The 18,419-nt window shown below is 30.2% G+C and overlaps 4 protein-coding genes across 4 annotated transcripts; 2 read left to right on the plus strand and 2 right to left on the minus strand.

The window, feature by feature from the left end:
* Window positions 1–2,759: 2,759 nt before the first annotated feature.
* LOC111689854 (protein Abitram) lies at window positions 2,760–3,500 on the minus strand. Its single transcript, XM_023452322.2, has one exon. It carries the CDS (start codon window positions 3,498–3,500, stop codon window positions 2,901–2,903), a length of 600 nt encoding a protein of 199 aa, XP_023308090.2. The 3' UTR covers window positions 2,760–2,900.
* A 6-nt stretch (window positions 3,501–3,506) lies between these two features.
* LOC111689864 (COX assembly mitochondrial protein 2 homolog) lies at window positions 3,507–3,935 on the minus strand. The gene is made up of 2 exons (XM_023452331.2): window positions 3,748–3,935; window positions 3,507–3,666 (listed from the first exon to the last, which is right to left on the minus strand). Exons 1-2 carry the CDS (start codon window positions 3,826–3,828, stop codon window positions 3,511–3,513), a joined length of 237 nt encoding a protein of 78 aa, XP_023308099.2. The 5' UTR covers window positions 3,829–3,935; the 3' UTR covers window positions 3,507–3,510.
* A 1,408-nt stretch (window positions 3,936–5,343) lies between these two features.
* Window positions 5,344–6,564, plus strand: LOC111689905 (protein BCCIP homolog). The gene is made up of 3 exons (XM_023452372.2): window positions 5,344–5,563; window positions 5,619–5,745; window positions 5,806–6,564. Exons 1-3 carry the CDS (start codon window positions 5,441–5,443, stop codon window positions 6,444–6,446), a joined length of 891 nt encoding a protein of 296 aa, XP_023308140.2. The 5' UTR covers window positions 5,344–5,440; the 3' UTR covers window positions 6,447–6,564.
* Window positions 6,565–7,867: 1,303 nt separating this feature from the next.
* LOC111689725 (putative aminopeptidase W07G4.4) lies at window positions 7,868–15,544 on the plus strand. Its single transcript, XM_046949465.1, has 5 exons — window positions 7,868–8,093; window positions 13,457–13,829; window positions 13,902–14,043; window positions 14,328–14,668; window positions 14,749–15,544. Exons 1-5 carry the CDS (start codon window positions 8,080–8,082, stop codon window positions 15,397–15,399), a joined length of 1,521 nt encoding a protein of 506 aa, XP_046805421.1. The 5' UTR covers window positions 7,868–8,079; the 3' UTR covers window positions 15,400–15,544.
* Window positions 15,545–18,419: the final 2,875 nt, after the last annotated feature.

Raw genomic sequence — 18,419 nt, forward strand, 5'->3', positions numbered from 1 at the left:
GGTCACCCCATAGGATTTTCGTGATTCTACCCACTGTTTCATTATTCCAAGAGGTGTTATGGGATTCTGTCACCCATATTTTTAGTTCAGCTTTTGTTGCGTCGAATGGTCTTGCGTTTGTCAGATTAACTGACTCGAGCTCCTTTCCCTTAAAAGCTATTACATTCGCTTTTTCGTTACCGACTACTCCCAAGTGGGCTGGTACCCATATGATGTGAACCTTACCTCTAGGAGAGTATTCAGTTAAAGCTTTCTTAAAATCCAATACGTTCTTAGATTTAGTTATATCTTCTTATATACTCGCCTCCAATGTCATCATCGTGTTAAAATAATGGTTTAAAATTTAAACTTTAAATACTATTGTGTAAGTAATAATTTTTTTTATTCCCTCATTTAGTAATGAAATTTTTGCTGGGTTTATCTAGTGCTCTGACCTGAACACCTAATATTGTTTCTAAGATCTCATTATCAATTTGTTCCACATTTCATTTAATATTTTAAACTTTCTAATGGATTGTTAACAATTAGGTCTTATTTACATAAACGTGATATTTTTATTCTAATAAACAACAAGATTTAAAAAATTATTATAATAAAAATTTACATAAAATACAAAAAAAAATTAATATTCATTTAATACAAAAAGTATTTAATTTACAGTGAAATGACATCCACTTAGATTTACTTCCCATAGTTAATATTTCATTTCACTTAAGCATGGAAGTACTGAACAGTGTTCAGTGTTTTTGAGGTACATTAGAATGAAATCTTTGTTAAACATTTTTCTAAAATTTTGAAACATCACCGGGGGATGTATGGGCAATAGTTTAGGGAATAAAACGGTGAAAAAATTAGGTCAATACCTCTTATAGTTAGGCTGTATCTCATGTTTTTGTAATACTTTACAAAATGTGTCCTAATTCTTTACAATTTTATACATTTTAAACAAAATATTTACAGAATATTATTTCTCGGATAACATAAAATATGTCCCTGAAGTTATATATAAATGGGGAATTCCTAAGGTCTAATATTTGGAGGTCAAAGGTCAAATTTTGCAATATTTGGAAACTCTAATTAAAACATGTCGAAACTCTTTTTTTTTATTGAATAAGTGTATCAGTTTGTACGTTACTTATGTACTTTTTTCTATCAAAGGATTCTGATCTACCGATTTATAAACATGTTATTTTCACAAAATTCATGCTGAATGACTTTCTGGGTCTATTTAGCTATGTCAATATGCCCTTCTGTGTCGAAATAAACCTTATGCGCACGCTAAAGGTCGCAATTTTTAAGATATTTTGAAAATGGTTAAATCAGTATATTATTTCGCCTTGGCCCATGCAATCATACCAACAAATAGGGCTTTTGAAATTATCACTATTTTAACTGTTCTAATATCTCTTGAAATATCGAAAAAAGTACTTAGTTTTTTATAATTCTAAATGAAACTGCCGATTTTTGTAAAGATCGGGCTTCATTTGACTCTAGCGCCCATACAAAATCCAATTCAGAAATTCACATGAATTTTAAAATTTACATATGAACACGAGTATCACGATGAAATTTTGCATATATAATTTAATATTGATGAGGTCCACATTGCTTCCATTAAAACCCTCTTTTAGTAAATTTCTTTTTTTTTAATTGTTAAAATATTTAGGAAATAAATAAAAAATACAAGTTAAATCATGTTCGATCATGCTATATTCTTTCTTGTTAAACGTTATTTTCTTGTAAACAAACTAAAATTTGTTTGTTTATAATAAGGATGGCGGTGCATTAAGCACTTTTGTGTTCGGAGAAACCCCACCAAACGATCTTATATATAGGAAACTGAATACCGAACTCATTTATTTCAAAACAATTATTTGGTCTCCACCAGAATAAAGTTTAATCACCTTAATCATAAAGATATTAATAGCTTATTTAGGGTTTATTACGCACATTTTCCATACAAAATTCCTACAATAAACTATCAATAACTTTATTAATCATTTATGTGTTTTGATGTTTTTCCGGAGTTTTAATGGTATACCCCAGTGTAAATTTATGTTTAAATGGTCTCCTTCACGTAAAAGTCTTTAACAATTAAACACATAATCTGATATCGGTCATATATATCTTAATTATATATTTCTCTTATGTTTCATTTAAATCGGTTGAAAACTAAATAAAATTCATTTAGGATTTCAACACAATTTTCTAATATTGCAAAGTTTAAATTGACTGTTTAAGGGTTAACATTTTTCGATTTTATTAAAATATCAAATATGTATGTATAACATACATAATGTGGAACAAGAATTTCCTTGAGAGCCGTAATGATACCAGTTATCGTGGGACCTATCGCCCTAAAATTTTTCCAGAATGCTTTTCAATTACATAGAGTATAAGTAAGACTAGAGGCGGAGACGATCATCATTCACAACTCTTGTAAAATTACAGAATTTTTTTAATTTGAACACAGTCACAAAGACAAAATATCAAAATCTGAAGTTAGAACTCGAAATGGGAATACTAATTCCGAAGAGTAGTATATATACCATTATTCTACAAAAATAATTATTTGTTAAATGTTTACTCTATTTTTAGAATTAAAAAGTCATTGATTTTTTTGATATTGCTAACAAAGAAAATGTTCTTGTAAGGAATGAAAGATCTCAGAATGTAGCATACAATTGTTCTTGTAAGGAATGAAAGATCTCAGAATGTAGCATACAATATCAAACGTTTTTGTAATTGAAATATATAAATTTGCCAAACAATTCATTTATAAAAATCACTGAAATTTATATTTATTACATTCTTAACAAAACTATTTTACGAACATAGTAAATGTATTAATTTTAAAAGAGTCATAGCTAAAACAAACACACTGCATGTAGTTACAATTGTCATTTCGCTTCCTTATTAGCTTGTCTCAATGTCTCTTGATATTCATTATATTGTTCCTGGGTCATAAGACTAGCTTTGATTTCTTCACAATGTTCCGGTTTGGGTAAAACAATAGCAAAATATCCTTCTCCCTCGGGTAAGCTTGCCAATAATTCTGGATGTTTCGATACTTCAGTGTTTACCTCAACCAATTTACTACGCACACAACTGGGAACTTTATATACCTCACCAGTTTTGGATGCTAATAGAGCGAGTGTGGAATCTGCTTGTAAAACCATACCACCTTTTTTACCCTTACCCTTAACGGTGTTTTTACTACGATCCATTTGTCCAATATCGAAGTTAATACTGGCAATGCCGCTTTGCAGGGCGGGATGTTCGGGTGCCAGGCATATTAAACAAATGCGATTGGAGTGGAATAGAACTTTGTAGGGAGCCTGATCGGCACCTTTCTTAATGTAATAGTAACGTGTAAAGAAACGATCAACAACAGAAGGAAAATTTTCTATAAATTCATCGGTAATAGGTTTAACTTCTTGGCCGCAAATGGTGTGGGGTTCCGGTTGGAAATAGAATTCAGCTAAAGGATCAGTATGCATTTTTTGTTGTTTATTGATTTTGATTTAAACGACTTTTCAATTCTGCTTGTCTTTCACGGGCCTTCGCTCTATTGGCAGCAGATCTTGCAATACGTTCTTGTTTCAGACACTTGACTACAGCCGAATCGAATGAATTACAGATTCCTATAAATTTGGCAAATTTATTCTGCCCAAATAGATTGGAATAAGTTCTCTGGTTATATAAACTTCAATTTATTTACAATCAATCAATTAGAGTACACATTACCTCTTTGTGACACTTTTTTAAATCATCTATTAACTGATTGCAATGAGGAGTATGCAAATGTGGTGATAAATCTGTGTGCATTTTCTTCCCAGTCACAAATAATGCTTTATTTTTTATTTATTACAAATAGTCGGCTCCAAAACACAATGTTTTTCTTTTTACGAGACAACAACAAATTTTTAATGAGAAATGTCAAATTGAACAGTTGTTTAATAAATGTGTGGAGTAAGAGAGATCAAGAGAAAAATTGTAGAACAGTTAGTTAAATCAGAGTTGTTCTCTAGGCAGACACTAATGGCTGCTAATAAGTACATATAAGTAATTTTTTGAAAAAAATTTCGAAATTTTAAAGATTTGGTGGTGGAAATGTATTTCTTGGGACCTTTTAATTTATAAGCTAATTCGTAAGTTATATTTAGTGGAAATGTGTAAGGGTAAATCTTTAGGTGAAGGATCAATCAGTTTATATTTTGATTAACTAATCTAATTATCAATTTTCATTTAATCGCTATCTCAAAAACCCGCTCTAAATGTTATTGGACTATATGATTCGTTAATCTTTTTACGCACAGAACAAGTTAGTTAGTTTGAAGGGAGGATTTACATACATATATACATCAAATCCGAAGAAATACACCTAGGCCTCTATCGGGCCTGTTGCGCGCTCCTTAACCAGTGAAACAGGTGGAAATCGAACCTACCAGACTAGAACACTAACGTACCGGATGCCACAGAACTAAATCATTAGACTTTTTATGGATATGTCTTCACCACACATTTTATTTCGACGTATATATTGATCATTTTTGATGAAAAATGGAAAAAATATGTCGGAAGGATAACGCAAGATATTATTCTTTTACCATGTAGGGACACCAAATTCTAAAAATTACATATTTTGCTTTACTGTAGCTGTGAACTCAAAATAACACTCTAAATAGAGTAACAAAAATCTTAGGATACCGGTGACCCATATACGTGAAAGAGTTAAGAAGTGATATGTAACTTTAAAATTTCTTAGCAATTAGTACACAATTTAATTGTTTTAAGTGCATTGGTACATATTTATACCCTACACCACTTTAGTGGGGAGGGTATATTGGGTTTGTGCTGATGTTTGTAACATACAAAAATATTCGTCCTATACCAATCGGCTTAGAATTATTTTCTGAGTCGATTAAGCTATGTCCGTTCGTCTGGCTGGCTGTCCATGTAAACCTTGTGCGCAAGGTACAGGCCGCAATTTTCAAGATAATTGGAAAAAAATTTGGCACACAAGATTCTTTTTTTTTTTTGCCCAAGGACGAAGGCTATTGTAAATGGTTAAAATCGGTTCATTATTTCGACTAGCCCCCATACAACCGTACCCCCAAATAGGGCCTTTTGGCTTATAATTAATAGTCGGCTACGCCCGACTATACATTCATACTTGTTTAATTATTAAAATTAAACATCAGCCACAATTATTTAAAATTGTATAACAGTTTATATAGAAATAACTGTTTTTGCACGCCACGACTGTAAACTATTTTTATACTGGCAACTCTCCAGCAAAAACAAAACAATGCAACATGTGCACATGATGTGAGAGAGAACAAAACAATTCCAGCTGTTTACAAACAAAACGTGTTCGTTTTCGTAAAGAATACGAATAATTTTTATATTTTCTTAAATCTAATTAAAATTAAACAAAATGTCAGCAAATAAACGTAAAAATTTAAATGCTATGGAAGAGGACCCCAGTGGATCTGATTCAGAAACCTCAAGTGATGATGAAGACGATGGACCCCACCCAGATGCATACACTGGGAATGAAGTAAGTTTTTAGTGGCATCAATACGATGTAATTTTTACTAAGTTTTGAATTTTAGGAAGTTGTGATTGACTTTGAAGGTCGCGCACCCATTGATCCAGATTGTCATGGCATTTCTCAGTTACTGCAAAGGGTATTCCTAAAAGCCCACATTAATTGCATGCAAATGGCTGATTTGATAATTGGTAAAAATTATTAATATAAAATCATATTAATTATTTTAACACATGTTCTGTTTTATTTAGCCCAAAATTTCGTGGGAAGCGTTATCTGTCAATGTGAAGCCGATGGCATAGAAAGTGATGCCGATGATGATATGTGCGAAGATGGCACTATTTTTGGTATAACTACTGTTTTAAATATTACCGCTAAAAAAGATGTACCCTGTATTGAGCAATTCCGTTCTTTTGTTGTACAAAAGGCCGAGAAACATGCCACGGATGCAGTGTTGAAACACTTCCGTGATGTCTTAGGCAATGAGGCAAGACCAATTGGTTATCTGATCAATGAACGTTTCATTAATATACCAGCACAAATATCTGTGCCTTTAATGGAAAATCTTTATAAGGAAATCACTACCGCCAAACAAAAGGGCATGCCTTTTAACTTTGTCTATTTCCTAATGATCATTAAGTTTTATCGTAAGGAAGCCAAGAAGGGTAAACCCAAGGAAGATACTTATACAAATGCTGAAGAAGAATTGTTGGCTGAAAAGGCTGTCAGTTCATTTGAGTATTCTGTGTCCGATGAATGTGACATGGGTATGTCTGGTGATTGGTTGGAGGGTGATGCTGCTTTAACACCTTATAGAAAAGTGTTGTTATTTGATGCCAAGAATTTCCCTGAATTAATATTCGATATACAAAAGTATATTAATGGACAATAAAACAATAAATGTATTAAACTTCTGAGACGATCTAAAGAGTAATTTTTATATTAAGGATTATGAAAATTTGTATATTGTTGAAAAATATACTTAAAACGGAAACTGAAATTAAATAAAATTATTTTTTAATAAAATAAAATATTTTTTTATAATTTTGTGACTGGTAAATTACTTCTTGGGAGGCTTTTGATTAGTCACGGTGTATGTAAGTTCATAATAATTTGGGACTTAGAGCAAAAGTACGGAAAGGATTTATTGGAAATTTGTCTTTTTTCATTTAATTAAAAGTCGATTTTTCGACTTTTAATATTTTATAAATAGTCGACTTTTCGACTTATTCCGACTTTTCGACTATATTCGACTTTTGACTTTTTTCGACTATTTTCGACTTTCCGACTTTTTTCTACTTTTTCCGACCAGAGTTAAAAATGTATAAAGTTGCCAGAAGAGTAAATTTATAATGTTGCCATTTAACATTATATTATTATTATTTATTATTATTAATAAAAAAAATTTATTTATATTTTTTCTATTTGTTGCAATTTTTGAGTTTTTTCGACTTTTTTCTATTTTCGAATTTTTCCGAATTTTTCGACTTTTTCGACGTTTTCCGATTTTTTTCGACTCTTTCCGACTTTTCGACTTTTATTTACAAAATCGACTTTTTTCATAGACGATAGTCGAGTTATCGACTTTTTTGAAACAAAATAGTCGACTTCGACTTTTTTCGACAAAAAGTCGATTGTTTGAAAGTCGATTTATAGAACCCTTATTTGATATTCCCTCTATTTTGATAACATTTTGTATAACAGTTAACTAAACCTAACCTCACTATTCAGAAAACAACAAAGAAAAACAATAAATACAAATAACAACTCTGTTATTCTATCTTCCCTTTTGTTGTTATCAAAAACGAATACGCAATATCCAGCTGTTTTTTGTTTTTATTGCAAAAAATGAGCCGGCAAAAATTTTCTATTCAACAAAAAAACAACAACATTGTCTGACTAATTATAAAGAAAGCATTTAAAGAAAACGTGTTTCCTTGGCCAATACAAAGTTTAATAAAAAGAAACTTAAATTACAAGGTTTAGCTTTGTTCCAAACAAGTAATAACAATCAACGAAAATGATACATCCATTGTACCTTAGATTTGTAGTTAAAGATTGATATCGTTGCCAGTTGTAGGTGCTGACGACGAACGAACATGCCTTTAGCTGAACACATTCGTTTAATAATTGATAAGCGATACAAAAGACATTTGAGTGTAAATAAGTGACTGACTGACCGACTTTCAATTGGTCTGTAGTTTTGTGTGTAGATGTAGTTCTACAGATTCGTGTTGTTCGGCTTGCAATTTATTAATTTCTGGTTGTGGAACTTGTGTTTAAAAGTTAATTTTTATAAATATTTTATTTCAGTTGTTTGCCAGACTTCAAATCGTTGGGGTTTTTTTCATACGGAACTCTTTCTAACAATTTCTTTTACGATATTGTTGCTATTTTCTTAATTTGAAGTCGTCATCAGCTGTTGGGTAGAAAATATATAAAGAAAAGTGAAAAAATTCCATATCTACAGTTAAGAGGAGCAGTAAAATATTTTCTAAATATCATCATCCACAACAGCAGCAAACATGGGGCTCGATAAGTAAGTAAACATCTTATTATGTACTTGCTTAATAAGTAAAATTTTATAATTTCTTTGTTTTTGAAATTCTTGTATTTATTTTTATTTATATTGGTGAATTACATTATTATTCGAAAGTAAAAAGAATTAATCATTTTACGACGAGATTCTAAGCAAACATTAGAATGATTTTATTAGGGGCACAACTTTTTAGTGCATACAAACATTATAACCAATGTTATAACAATATAGAAAATGAAATAAATTTTTGAATTAGATCCAGTAATTGTTTAAGATTTTTGTAACAATCCAAACGTATACCTTATTATACCCTACACCACTATAGTGGGGAGGGTATTATACGTTTGTGCTGGTGTTTGTAACATACAAAAATTTTGGTATACCGATCGATTCAGAATAATTTTTTGAGTCGATTAAGACATGTCCGTCCGTCCGGCTGGCTGTCTATGTAAACCTTGTGCGCAAGGTACAGGCCACAATTTTCAAGATAATTTGATGAAATTTGGACCAAGCATGTTTTTTGGCACAGGGACGAAGCCTATTGAAAATGGTTGAAATCGTTTCATTATTTCACCTAGCCCCCATAAACCGTACCTCCCGATTTGAACTTTTTATGCAATAATTACGTCAAATATTCTTTTATCTCTCTTAAAATTGGCACAAATAAGTTTTATATAAGTATAAATGACACTGCAGATCGTAAGGATCGGCCCTTATTTGACCCTAGCCCCCATACAAACCCCTCTTCAAAAAATGTCTTAAACGTCTAAAATTGACTTGTAACTATTTGTATCGCAATTAAACTCAACAAAATTAACTGTTATATAAAAATATATCCTTTTCCCAAATTTACCGAGGATCGGCCCATATTTGACCTATATAAAGACTCATTTAGAAATTTTTGCTTAAATATAATTCAACATAAAAGATTCTTTATAAAAAATAAAAATTTTTAAAATATATTCATGGGGTAGGGTATTATATGGTCGGTCATGCCCGACTATACTTTCCTACTTGTTTTCAAATATATTTGTTGAATTTTATGATAGAATTTAAAAGCCGTTAGGTCTTACAACGTTGTCAATAAAATATTCAGAAATTATAAAACAATCGTCTAAACTTAAAATTTTTCTTTTGCAAGGTTTCAGAAAAAGCTTTACTGGCAGTATTGCAAAACAAAATTTGTAAGTGTTCTTGGACATTTTCTGCATATTTTACTGCCAAAATTGTAAGATCTAACAACCGCCCAGCAAAAAAAGTGAGGAAAAAGAAGTAGAATTTTCACCACAAATAACATACTTGAAGTACTTTCAATTTTAATGAAAAATCTATGAATTTTACATTAGCGTGTCATTAGAGGGATGTTGTCATTTTTGACAACTATGAACTACATCTAATCTTATTCATAGATGCAATAAAAAATCCGATATTTGGATGTCAAAAATAAACCGAAATTTCACGAAAGTTTGTTGTACTTCGAATATGTTATTTGTAGTGACTTATCTACATCTCTTTCCTCACTTTTAACTGGGTTTTCATTTGTAAGGAAATATTTGGTTTATAAAAGCGAAAAATATATAATCGCATTTTTAGATGTGATTAAGATGTCGTTTGTAAAGTATGACATCAATTATTTTTTGCTGGGCGTGTATATACATATCGTCAGCCGAAATGCAAAAGACCTCCACTACACTATTCAAGATTTTACAGTAAATAAATGAATTAATGAATAGATTTTTCTGATTTTCAATAGTGTCTATGAATTATTTATGATTTATAATATGTTAAAGATATTTTATGAAATGTGATAAATTCCAATGGGGAATTAGTATTTATTTCTATTATATTTCTTATCACTTTGTTGTTTTAATATTTATGCATATACCAATAATTCAAATTAATTCTTTGTTTATATTTATTACATACAATGTAAATAATATTATAAAAGTTTCTTGATAATAGGTTTCTATTGTAAATACAAAAGTTTAATGACTTAAGACATGACAGCTGTGCAACAAAAATAAACAAAAGTCAAATAATCAATTAAATTTATATTAAAATAATTAAATGGCAAACTTTTAATAAAAAACTTATTTATTTGCATTGTTTATTTTGCTACTGTATAATTTTATATGATCGATCAATTAAATTTTATTAAACTCATGTGCATCTTTACGATTTTTTGTTTATTTCTTTTTTTTTGTACATTTTAGCAATTTTATTATTAAATATTTTTTTGCAAACTAAAGTAAACAAAAACGGCCTTGACATTGTACACGGAAATATAATAGACATACATTATTTTGTTTATGCTGTCATATTAAATTCAATAAAACTCAATTAACTTTTACTGGGACAACATAAAGTCAACTGATATCTATATGATTAAAAGAATGAAGTAGACTGAATTTGTAACAGGCAAACATATGTACGTATACAAGAAAATGTATTAAATATTAGTGTTATTTGTTATATTCCTAAATGGATAGTTTACACAAGGCCACAAATTATAAAAACTTTTTGAATGTTTTTACTAATTCCTAGAAAGGAAATCAGAATGTCCTATCAATCACCATTTTTTTCTACATTTTAATTCTATAGTCTTCCGGTGTTCGAAATACCTCAGAGTTTGAAAGCCCTGCGCTCGGCCAAAGGCCGGCTATCCAATACACTTTTTAATAGGAGTCCAAAATGTAACATACACCAAATTTAGGAGCAATTCTTTTCGGGATAAGAGTGTCCCAATTAATTGTTACAATTAAAAAAATATATATATAATGTAATATTTTGGGATAACAATATTTTACATCTATACCACTTTGGACTTTGTTTTATACTTATTAAAATTTATTTAATTTTTAAACCTCATTGTTTTGACAGTATTAACTATATTCTTTTAAAATAATTAGTACCAATATAATACTTCTATAAAGATTAAGAATTCAAATACATAAAGTTATATTTACTTAATTTCGATTGCAATTATGTACATTTTTGCAATAAAGATAAAACATATTTACAGACATTTTTTTCAAGCATTTTGTGTCTTTTATTCCCTCAAGTAGACAATTTTTCTATAATTTAAAAAAATTTAAAACATATTAGACACTGTTGTTATTTTTATTGTTTATTATGCATTAAATCTATAGTCGGTGTCTCTGAACCACAAGTTGCAGATTTTTACTAAGAAACCACAATTTTGCAATTTTTTATATTTTATTATAAGTTCTTATTAAAACTACATACACACTGGCAAAGCAAATTAAACAATAAATAAATGTTAGATGAAAAATACCCAGAAGTTTTTCGTCTAATGTTTAGAATTTTAAGGTAATTTTAAGGAAGAGTGATGTGAATGTTCCATAGAGAGAAAAAGATTAGGAAAGTCAAACAGAAACTGGTAGAAACGTAGAGTATTACCTAAATATCAATTTCATCTAAATTTCCTTGATGAAGCCTATGTTTTTTAATACTTTGTAATATATGACAGTTAGCAATAATGTTATTGCACTAAAGGCTTGACTATTGGCATAAATTGTCTCAACTGACCCTAAAACGATATGATTCCTTATCATTTCTGTCGCTTTCAATATCGTTAGGATCTCTTCTTGGAAGACACTACATTCATCAGGGAGTCTAAAGAACATTTTTTTATCGCCTACAACGTTATGGGTACCAGTATTCATCTTGGACTCATCGCTAAAGACTGCACATCCATCAAACAGTCTATCGGATATAAGGCAATACTTAATAGTTGCAAATTTTATTCGCGGTATTTCCTCAAAGTCTAGAATCGTAATCTGTTATTTCACAAGGTTAACACGACCACTTAGATCTAATTCCTATAGAAATATCGTGTGATTATAGCTTGATTGTTTAACTAATGATAATTCATGGAGAATTAGTAGATTCGTTGCCAACAAAATGTTCTATAGGTGACATGGCAAAGAATAAGGAATAATGTAGAGAACTTAATGGGAACATAAGAGCATAACTTTGAGCTTTATTAAATATTATCCCAAAATATTCCTTTCTCAAAGACTGCCATCAGACAAAATAACCATAAGTGGTTCTGTTCAGTTTACATCCATTTTAGATAAATTTTAATTCGAACATAAATTGTGAATGTTCTCAGAAAAAAAAGAACTTTCAAAGAAGCGAAAAAGAAGTAGATTTTACTCCATGGAAGTGTTAAAGAAGACCTGAAGAAGTTATGATTTTAATACAGGCTTTTCATATTAGGGAAGTCCTTTCTATTTGATTCCAAATTCACTGCATCTGAAGTCATTCTTTGGAAGTAATTTTTATGTTCTTTTTTTGGAAGTTATTAGGAAGTGAAATTATTGTATTATAGAACACAACTTATTTGACTCATATAATATTAACATAAATAAATTACACGCATTTATCAATTCCATAATTTTCAGTACAAAAACATAAACCATAAACAAAAATAAAATGTATTCTTTTCGTTCTTTGGACGTCAATAAACATCACTTCCACAGAAGTTAAAAAAGACTCACTTAGTGCTAGTTTTGAAGTGGTGACAAATATTGTTCTTCTGGAAGTACTTCGTTTTATTTTTGCTGGGTTGTTTTAAAAAAAAGATTTTTTAAATAAATTTATTTTTCAAAATAAATTGTTTATTGTAGATACAAATGAATAAACTTAAGATAATGAATGATACGAAGTGTTTTTCAACAAATATGCTTATGTGGCTTAATACCATAAAATGCACTTTTAAAAAAAGTCATTTTTATAATTTATACTTTTATAGCTTATGAATTTTTGCTATAAATAATTCCCGTTTATTTTCCAAAAACAATTCTTATCATAAATAATAAAATAAATGCATTATACATTAAATATATTGTTTTTAATATATAATATAATATATTCTCAGTGCAAGCATACGCCTCTTTTTAATCTATTAAAAAAAAATCTAATACAAATCATTAAGAATTTCCAAAATTTTTTTAATCAAGTCAATATATTTAATAAATCTATTTTAGCGCATACATATATACAATTTTGATTACGTCTTTATATAAATTCACTATTGATATATAATACGATAGCTTATCATACATAAAAGACATTTCTTTAGTAAAAAAATTAGTTTATCTGCTAATCTAGCATTTAAAGCAAATACAAACATATTGATAAATGTAATTTAAAACATATGTTATTTATAGATACGTAACAGTTTAGAAAAATGTGACATAGATTAAATAGAAACAGGACTTGTAAATATTTACTCAGTGGCTTTAACAATTCAAGTAATATTTAGATTGTATATTTTTTAATTTTACTAATATTTAAATTTATTTAATTTTGTTATATCGCTTTTTGTATATTTTTAGATTAGTACCATGTTCCGTCCAATTGGCGAAAATGATTCAGAAATCCGGTTGTGATGTTCTCTGCATTATTGATCGTCAAATACCCAGTGAATTGACTGAACAATTTAATGAATTTCGTTCATTCGATAAGGCTTTCGATTCGGTGGTATCTTGCTTTAAATCGAAAAAATTAGATTTACCTGTTGTCTATTCACCTGTTCCCGAATTATCGGATTATCATGATGTTAGATGTTATCAACAGGCTGCTGCTAAATCTCTACAAAGAGCCATTAAGGCCGGTTTTAAGGCACCTCTTTTATTTATTCCTGAAAATAAGAAATTCTTAAATGCTGAACTATGTACTGTCTTGGGTGCATTAGAAGAACTTTATGTGGTATGTAGTGAATGGAGAAAGTTTTCTTTGAGTTGTTTTTAATTGTTAGTTTTATTTCGGGTTTTTTTCTAGCCCATTCAATTACGTGAAGATTTGCCAGAAAAACGTCAACGTGTTGCCAATTTGTCTGTAATGATGGCCAACCCCAAGGCAGAAGAAATTTTCAAAGAAGCTTTGATTTTGGAATCTGGAAGATTTGTAGCCCGTGATATTGGTATGTTGTGGAAGAGAAAGTATTTAGATTTCAGTTGAAAATAAGTCTAAAGATATTTAATCACAATTTTGTCCGTCTTGCGTCCTTTAATCTTTTTTGACGATTTTGTTCACCAAAATTGATTTGGGGAAAACTTTAATTATAAAACTGTTCTCTTGAAATACTATTCCCAAGACAAGTTAGTAATCTATTCTAACTACAGAAATGTATTCTCACTGAACTCATAAATAACCACCTAAAAATATACTATACTAAAATCCACAACATTTTTATTTTGATTCTAGGTGTTGGTGATCCTGAACGTATGGCACCACCACGCGTTGAAGAGTACATTTCAAAATTATTCGATGGTCTTAAGGTAACAGTCATTAGTGATCCAAATGTTATTGCCAAGGAATACCCATTGTTTGCAGCTGTTAATCGTGCTGCCCATCAAGTGAAACGCCATCAAGGACGTATTATTTTCCTAGAATATAAACCACCTCAAACGGCCAAGAAAACTTTGATGTTAGTTGGTAAGGGTGTTACTTATGATACCGGCGGTGCTGATATTAAGGCTGGTGGCATTATGGCTGGTATGTCGAGAGATAAGTGTGGTGCTGCTGCTGTTGCTGGATTCATGCAGGTTAGTTGACATGCACCAGTTAGAGAGGGCAATCAATTTTATAAATAATTTATTATTATCTTGGTTTTATCTTTTCAAAGATTGTTAATGAACAAAAACCCGCTGATGTTCATGTAATAGCTGCTTTGTGTTTGGTACGCAACTCGGTGGGCGAGGAATCCTATGTCGCTGATGAAATCATTACATCACGTGCTGGTGTTCGTGTACGTGTTGGCAACACTGATGCTGAAGGCCGTATGTGTATGGCTGATGCTTTGTGTCGCATGAAAGAAATCGCCGTATCGGAACAATTACCCGATCCTCATCTTTTCACTGTGGCCACTTTAACCGGACATGCCTGTTTGGCAGCCGGTGAAGGTTATTCCATCATTATCGATAACAGTGTTGCACGTGCTGCTGATCATGCTCGAAAATTGCAAGAAATCGGTACATCCTTTGGTGAACCCTTCGAAGTATCTGTTTTACGTCAAGATGATTTTGATTTCAATTCGGCTAAAGTTATTGGTGAAGATATTGTTCAATGTAATAATGCTGCTTCCTCACGTACGCCCCGAGGTCATCAAGTACCCGCCGCTTTCCTTATTCAGACCACCGGTTTGGAAAATCATGGTTTGAATTCGGAGAAACCTTTGAAATACACCCATTTGGATATTGCCGCCAGTGCTGGAGAGTATCCTAAAATGCCAACTGCTGCTCCAATTGTTGCTTTGGCCAAGGCTCATTTGTCTTAAGATGAAATTGTCTTTAGCTGGATATAAAACTAAAGTGATTTTTGCCAATCAGTTTAATTGTTTTCTTTTTTAATTTCATATAAATATCGTTTATTATTTTTAGTATTATGCTTTTTATTAATAAAAAAATTAATGCATCACTGTATTAAAGTATTTTTTCTTTATTTTAATAAATTTATTAATATTTATATATTTATGAAACTAATCATATATCAAACTGCACACAGAGTTATCAGGATTTTTTCTAATAAAAAAAAATTCTCTTAGACTTTTAACAATTTTTAAAATTTTCCTATACGAACAAAACATCTGATGAAAATCCAAATTTTTTGAAAAATATTTTTTCGGAATTTGCTTATATCCGTAATTTTGAACACAAAGATATCTGACATATTAAAAGTTTTAATTAATAACAAATCAATCTCACAGTGTATGTTCTATTTAAAACGATAATAAAAATTAGCTCAGTGTAATTTTGCATATTTTTCTTTACTGATAATAAAAGCTCAGATCAGTTAACCATTAATTAACCATATTTTTACTATGTATTTATTCAGTTGCACTTATTTCTTACACTCCATGGATTAAAGTCATTGACATTTTGTGCAAATTAATGCAACAAGTAAAAATAAACCAAAGAAAATTAAATCTTTCAGATATTTTATTCTCTATATAACGGTAATTTGTTGTTGTGAATACAAAATAATGTATGGAATGTTTTAAACTAGTGACCGCAATATAATTGAAGACTTTTTCTTTTTTTGTTTCTAATTTTTTCTACTTGGCGTCTATGGATATTTGTTGCTGTTGTTTTCATTATTGTCCGATGACATCGATGTGAAATAAATGCCTCGTAAATAATATTGAATTTGAAAAAATAAAATTACATAAGTTGTAGAAAATATAAAACGAAAATACAAGAAAATTTAAATATCGTCTCTAAAGGAAAATAGTAGGTTCTAAAGAAAGCAACTTAAAATGTGACACCGTTTTTTTCAAGTTTGCAGTTGCAATAAAACTGATTGTAATTTATAGATATGTACTTATAAGCATACATTTGTCCAATTCACAATCGATGTCGTATCGTTGTAGCATTGTATGTCATAAAAATGTTTCAAATAAAACTTTTCTGAAACAAAAACAAATTAATAATAAACAAGTAAGAAGTTTTAATCGGGCGAGGCCGACATATAATACCCTGTATACGAATAAAATGTGATTTAGTTTTCATAATATAGCATTTAAGTTGAATTGTAACTTGCCGCAGTTATACTTAAGCCAATTATTGTTTAATAAAAATGTGGATATTTAAGTAAAATTTTGATGGGTGCTTTTTATAGGGCTTTTTATTTAGTTCATGAGGGTCATCGAGGCTAGTATAGAACTTTGTTTTGCGGCATTTTGTTGAGATACGAGTATATTAAACATAATTATGAACTTAAAAGTCCCATTTGGCGGGTTCAGTTCTATGGGATCTAGGTAAAATAATGGACCGATGTTAACCATTTTCAATAGACATCGTCTATGGTACCATAGAAGACCAGATGCCAATATTCATTGAATTATCTCAAAAGAAAATGATTCTTAGCCGATTGGTATACTTTAAGTATATGAAACTTATTAATGAAACTTATGGAGTCTAGATGAAATAATGGACCGATCTTAATCATTTTCAATATCCTTCGTACAAGATCAAGTACCAAATTTCATTGAATTATCTTCAAAATTGCGACCTGTAGTTTAATTACGAATATTACATGGACGGGCATAGCCAAATCGACTCAGCAAATGATTCTGTGCCGATCGGTATACTTTAAGGTGGGTATAGGACCAATATTATTGTGCGTTACAAACATCAGAACAACAAAAAATTACGACATACTACGATACAACTGTACAACACCGATTGTGAATTGGACTATTATACCAGAACTTTCATTGGGAAATACTCCAATATAATTAAATCAATCTGTTTGTTAAAAACTTGATCGTTTACTCGAAATATGATTTAAAACTGTATGTACCAGTGGTGGCCAGTCCGTGTGGCACGGCCTTGTTTGAATATAAAGATCTATGTATACAACCAATAACTGTTTAAATAATACAAAAATGAATACTGCGACGCTATCTAACGGATACATATGTAAATATATATATAAGCTTTTTTTCCATTCGATGCAGTAGTTCTTTAGATTATTGATTGTAATGCCACTTTAAATTAATTAGTGGCAAAATCAAATCCTTCTATTCAGTATACTTCTCTTGTTCTGGGAGTACTGGGAGAACATCAAGTGAAAGAATAGTATGTTGACAAAATACAGAATTTTCAATTATTCACATAAATGTGTTTGTATCTAGAAAAATGTACTATGTGATTATATACTGTTCGGTTGACATTAAAGAGTCATAACTCGGCACTCGATTTTTAATAATTTGAAGTCGTGTTCAAATCAGCCATAATATTCTCTGACATCATACCGTGACGGGAAATACGGAAGCTGAAGTGGAAAATTTTCAAAACAAGAATATCGGTCATAACCCACCATATGTCTATCTTCACAAGTGAGTATGAGAGGGCTAGGCGAAATAATAGACCGATTTCAACCACTTTTCTTAGGTTCTTGGGACTAAAGAGGGGTATGTGTAAAATTACATCAAATAAAATTTCATAAAATACCGTATTCCATCTTAAAAACCTAATGAAATGACTTTGAATTGGAAACTCAATGGGACGGTATCAATGTTCTCATACAACCACAGTAAAATAAAATCGAATATTTTGATTTATAACAGTTTAACAGCAAATTACAAGAACATGAATACAAACACGCATATGTATGTATAGGAAAACTGCTACCACTTTTCGTGTTGTATATTCGTATTATTGTTATGTTATTTATAGGACCGATACAACTTGAAACAACAAATATAACTGGAAACAATAACAACAAAATACCACTAACAGAATAGAAACCGCTACCAGAACAGCAAAAACAACAGCAATGATCATTTAATGTAAC

The sequence above is a fragment of the Lucilia cuprina genome, chromosome 4 (assembly GCF_022045245.1).
Source record: "Lucilia cuprina isolate Lc7/37 chromosome 4, ASM2204524v1, whole genome shotgun sequence".
In the NCBI taxonomy this organism is placed as follows: domain Eukaryota; kingdom Metazoa; phylum Arthropoda; class Insecta; order Diptera; family Calliphoridae; genus Lucilia; species Lucilia cuprina.

What these genes read in the sequence shown, in the direction of transcription:
- LOC111689854 (XM_023452322.2), bottom strand. Translation starts at nt 3,500, where the DNA reads ATGCATACTGATCCTTTAGCTGAATTCTATTTCCAACCGGAACCCCAC.
- LOC111689864 (XM_023452331.2), bottom strand. Translation starts at nt 3,828, where the DNA reads ATGCACACAGATTTATCACCACATTTGCATACTCCTCATTGCAATCAG. An exon ending in TAAAAAAGTGTCACAAAGAG is followed by an intron (nt 3,667 to 3,747) that starts GTAATGTGTACT and finishes CTATTTGGGCAG; the next exon opens with AATAAATTTGCCAAATTTAT.
- LOC111689905 (XM_023452372.2), top strand. Translation starts at nt 5,441, where the DNA reads ATGTCAGCAAATAAACGTAAAAATTTAAATGCTATGGAAGAGGACCCC. An exon ending in ATGCATACACTGGGAATGAA is followed by an intron (nt 5,564 to 5,618) that starts GTAAGTTTTTAG and finishes TTTGAATTTTAG; the next exon opens with GAAGTTGTGATTGACTTTGA. An exon ending in AATGGCTGATTTGATAATTG is followed by an intron (nt 5,746 to 5,805) that starts GTAAAAATTATT and finishes TGTTTTATTTAG; the next exon opens with CCCAAAATTTCGTGGGAAGC.
- LOC111689725 (XM_046949465.1), top strand. An exon ending in CATTAGAAGAACTTTATGTG is followed by an intron (nt 13,830 to 13,901) that starts GTATGTAGTGAA and finishes GTTTTTTTCTAG; the next exon opens with CCCATTCAATTACGTGAAGA. An exon ending in ATTTGTAGCCCGTGATATTG is followed by an intron (nt 14,044 to 14,327) that starts GTATGTTGTGGA and finishes TTTTGATTCTAG; the next exon opens with GTGTTGGTGATCCTGAACGT.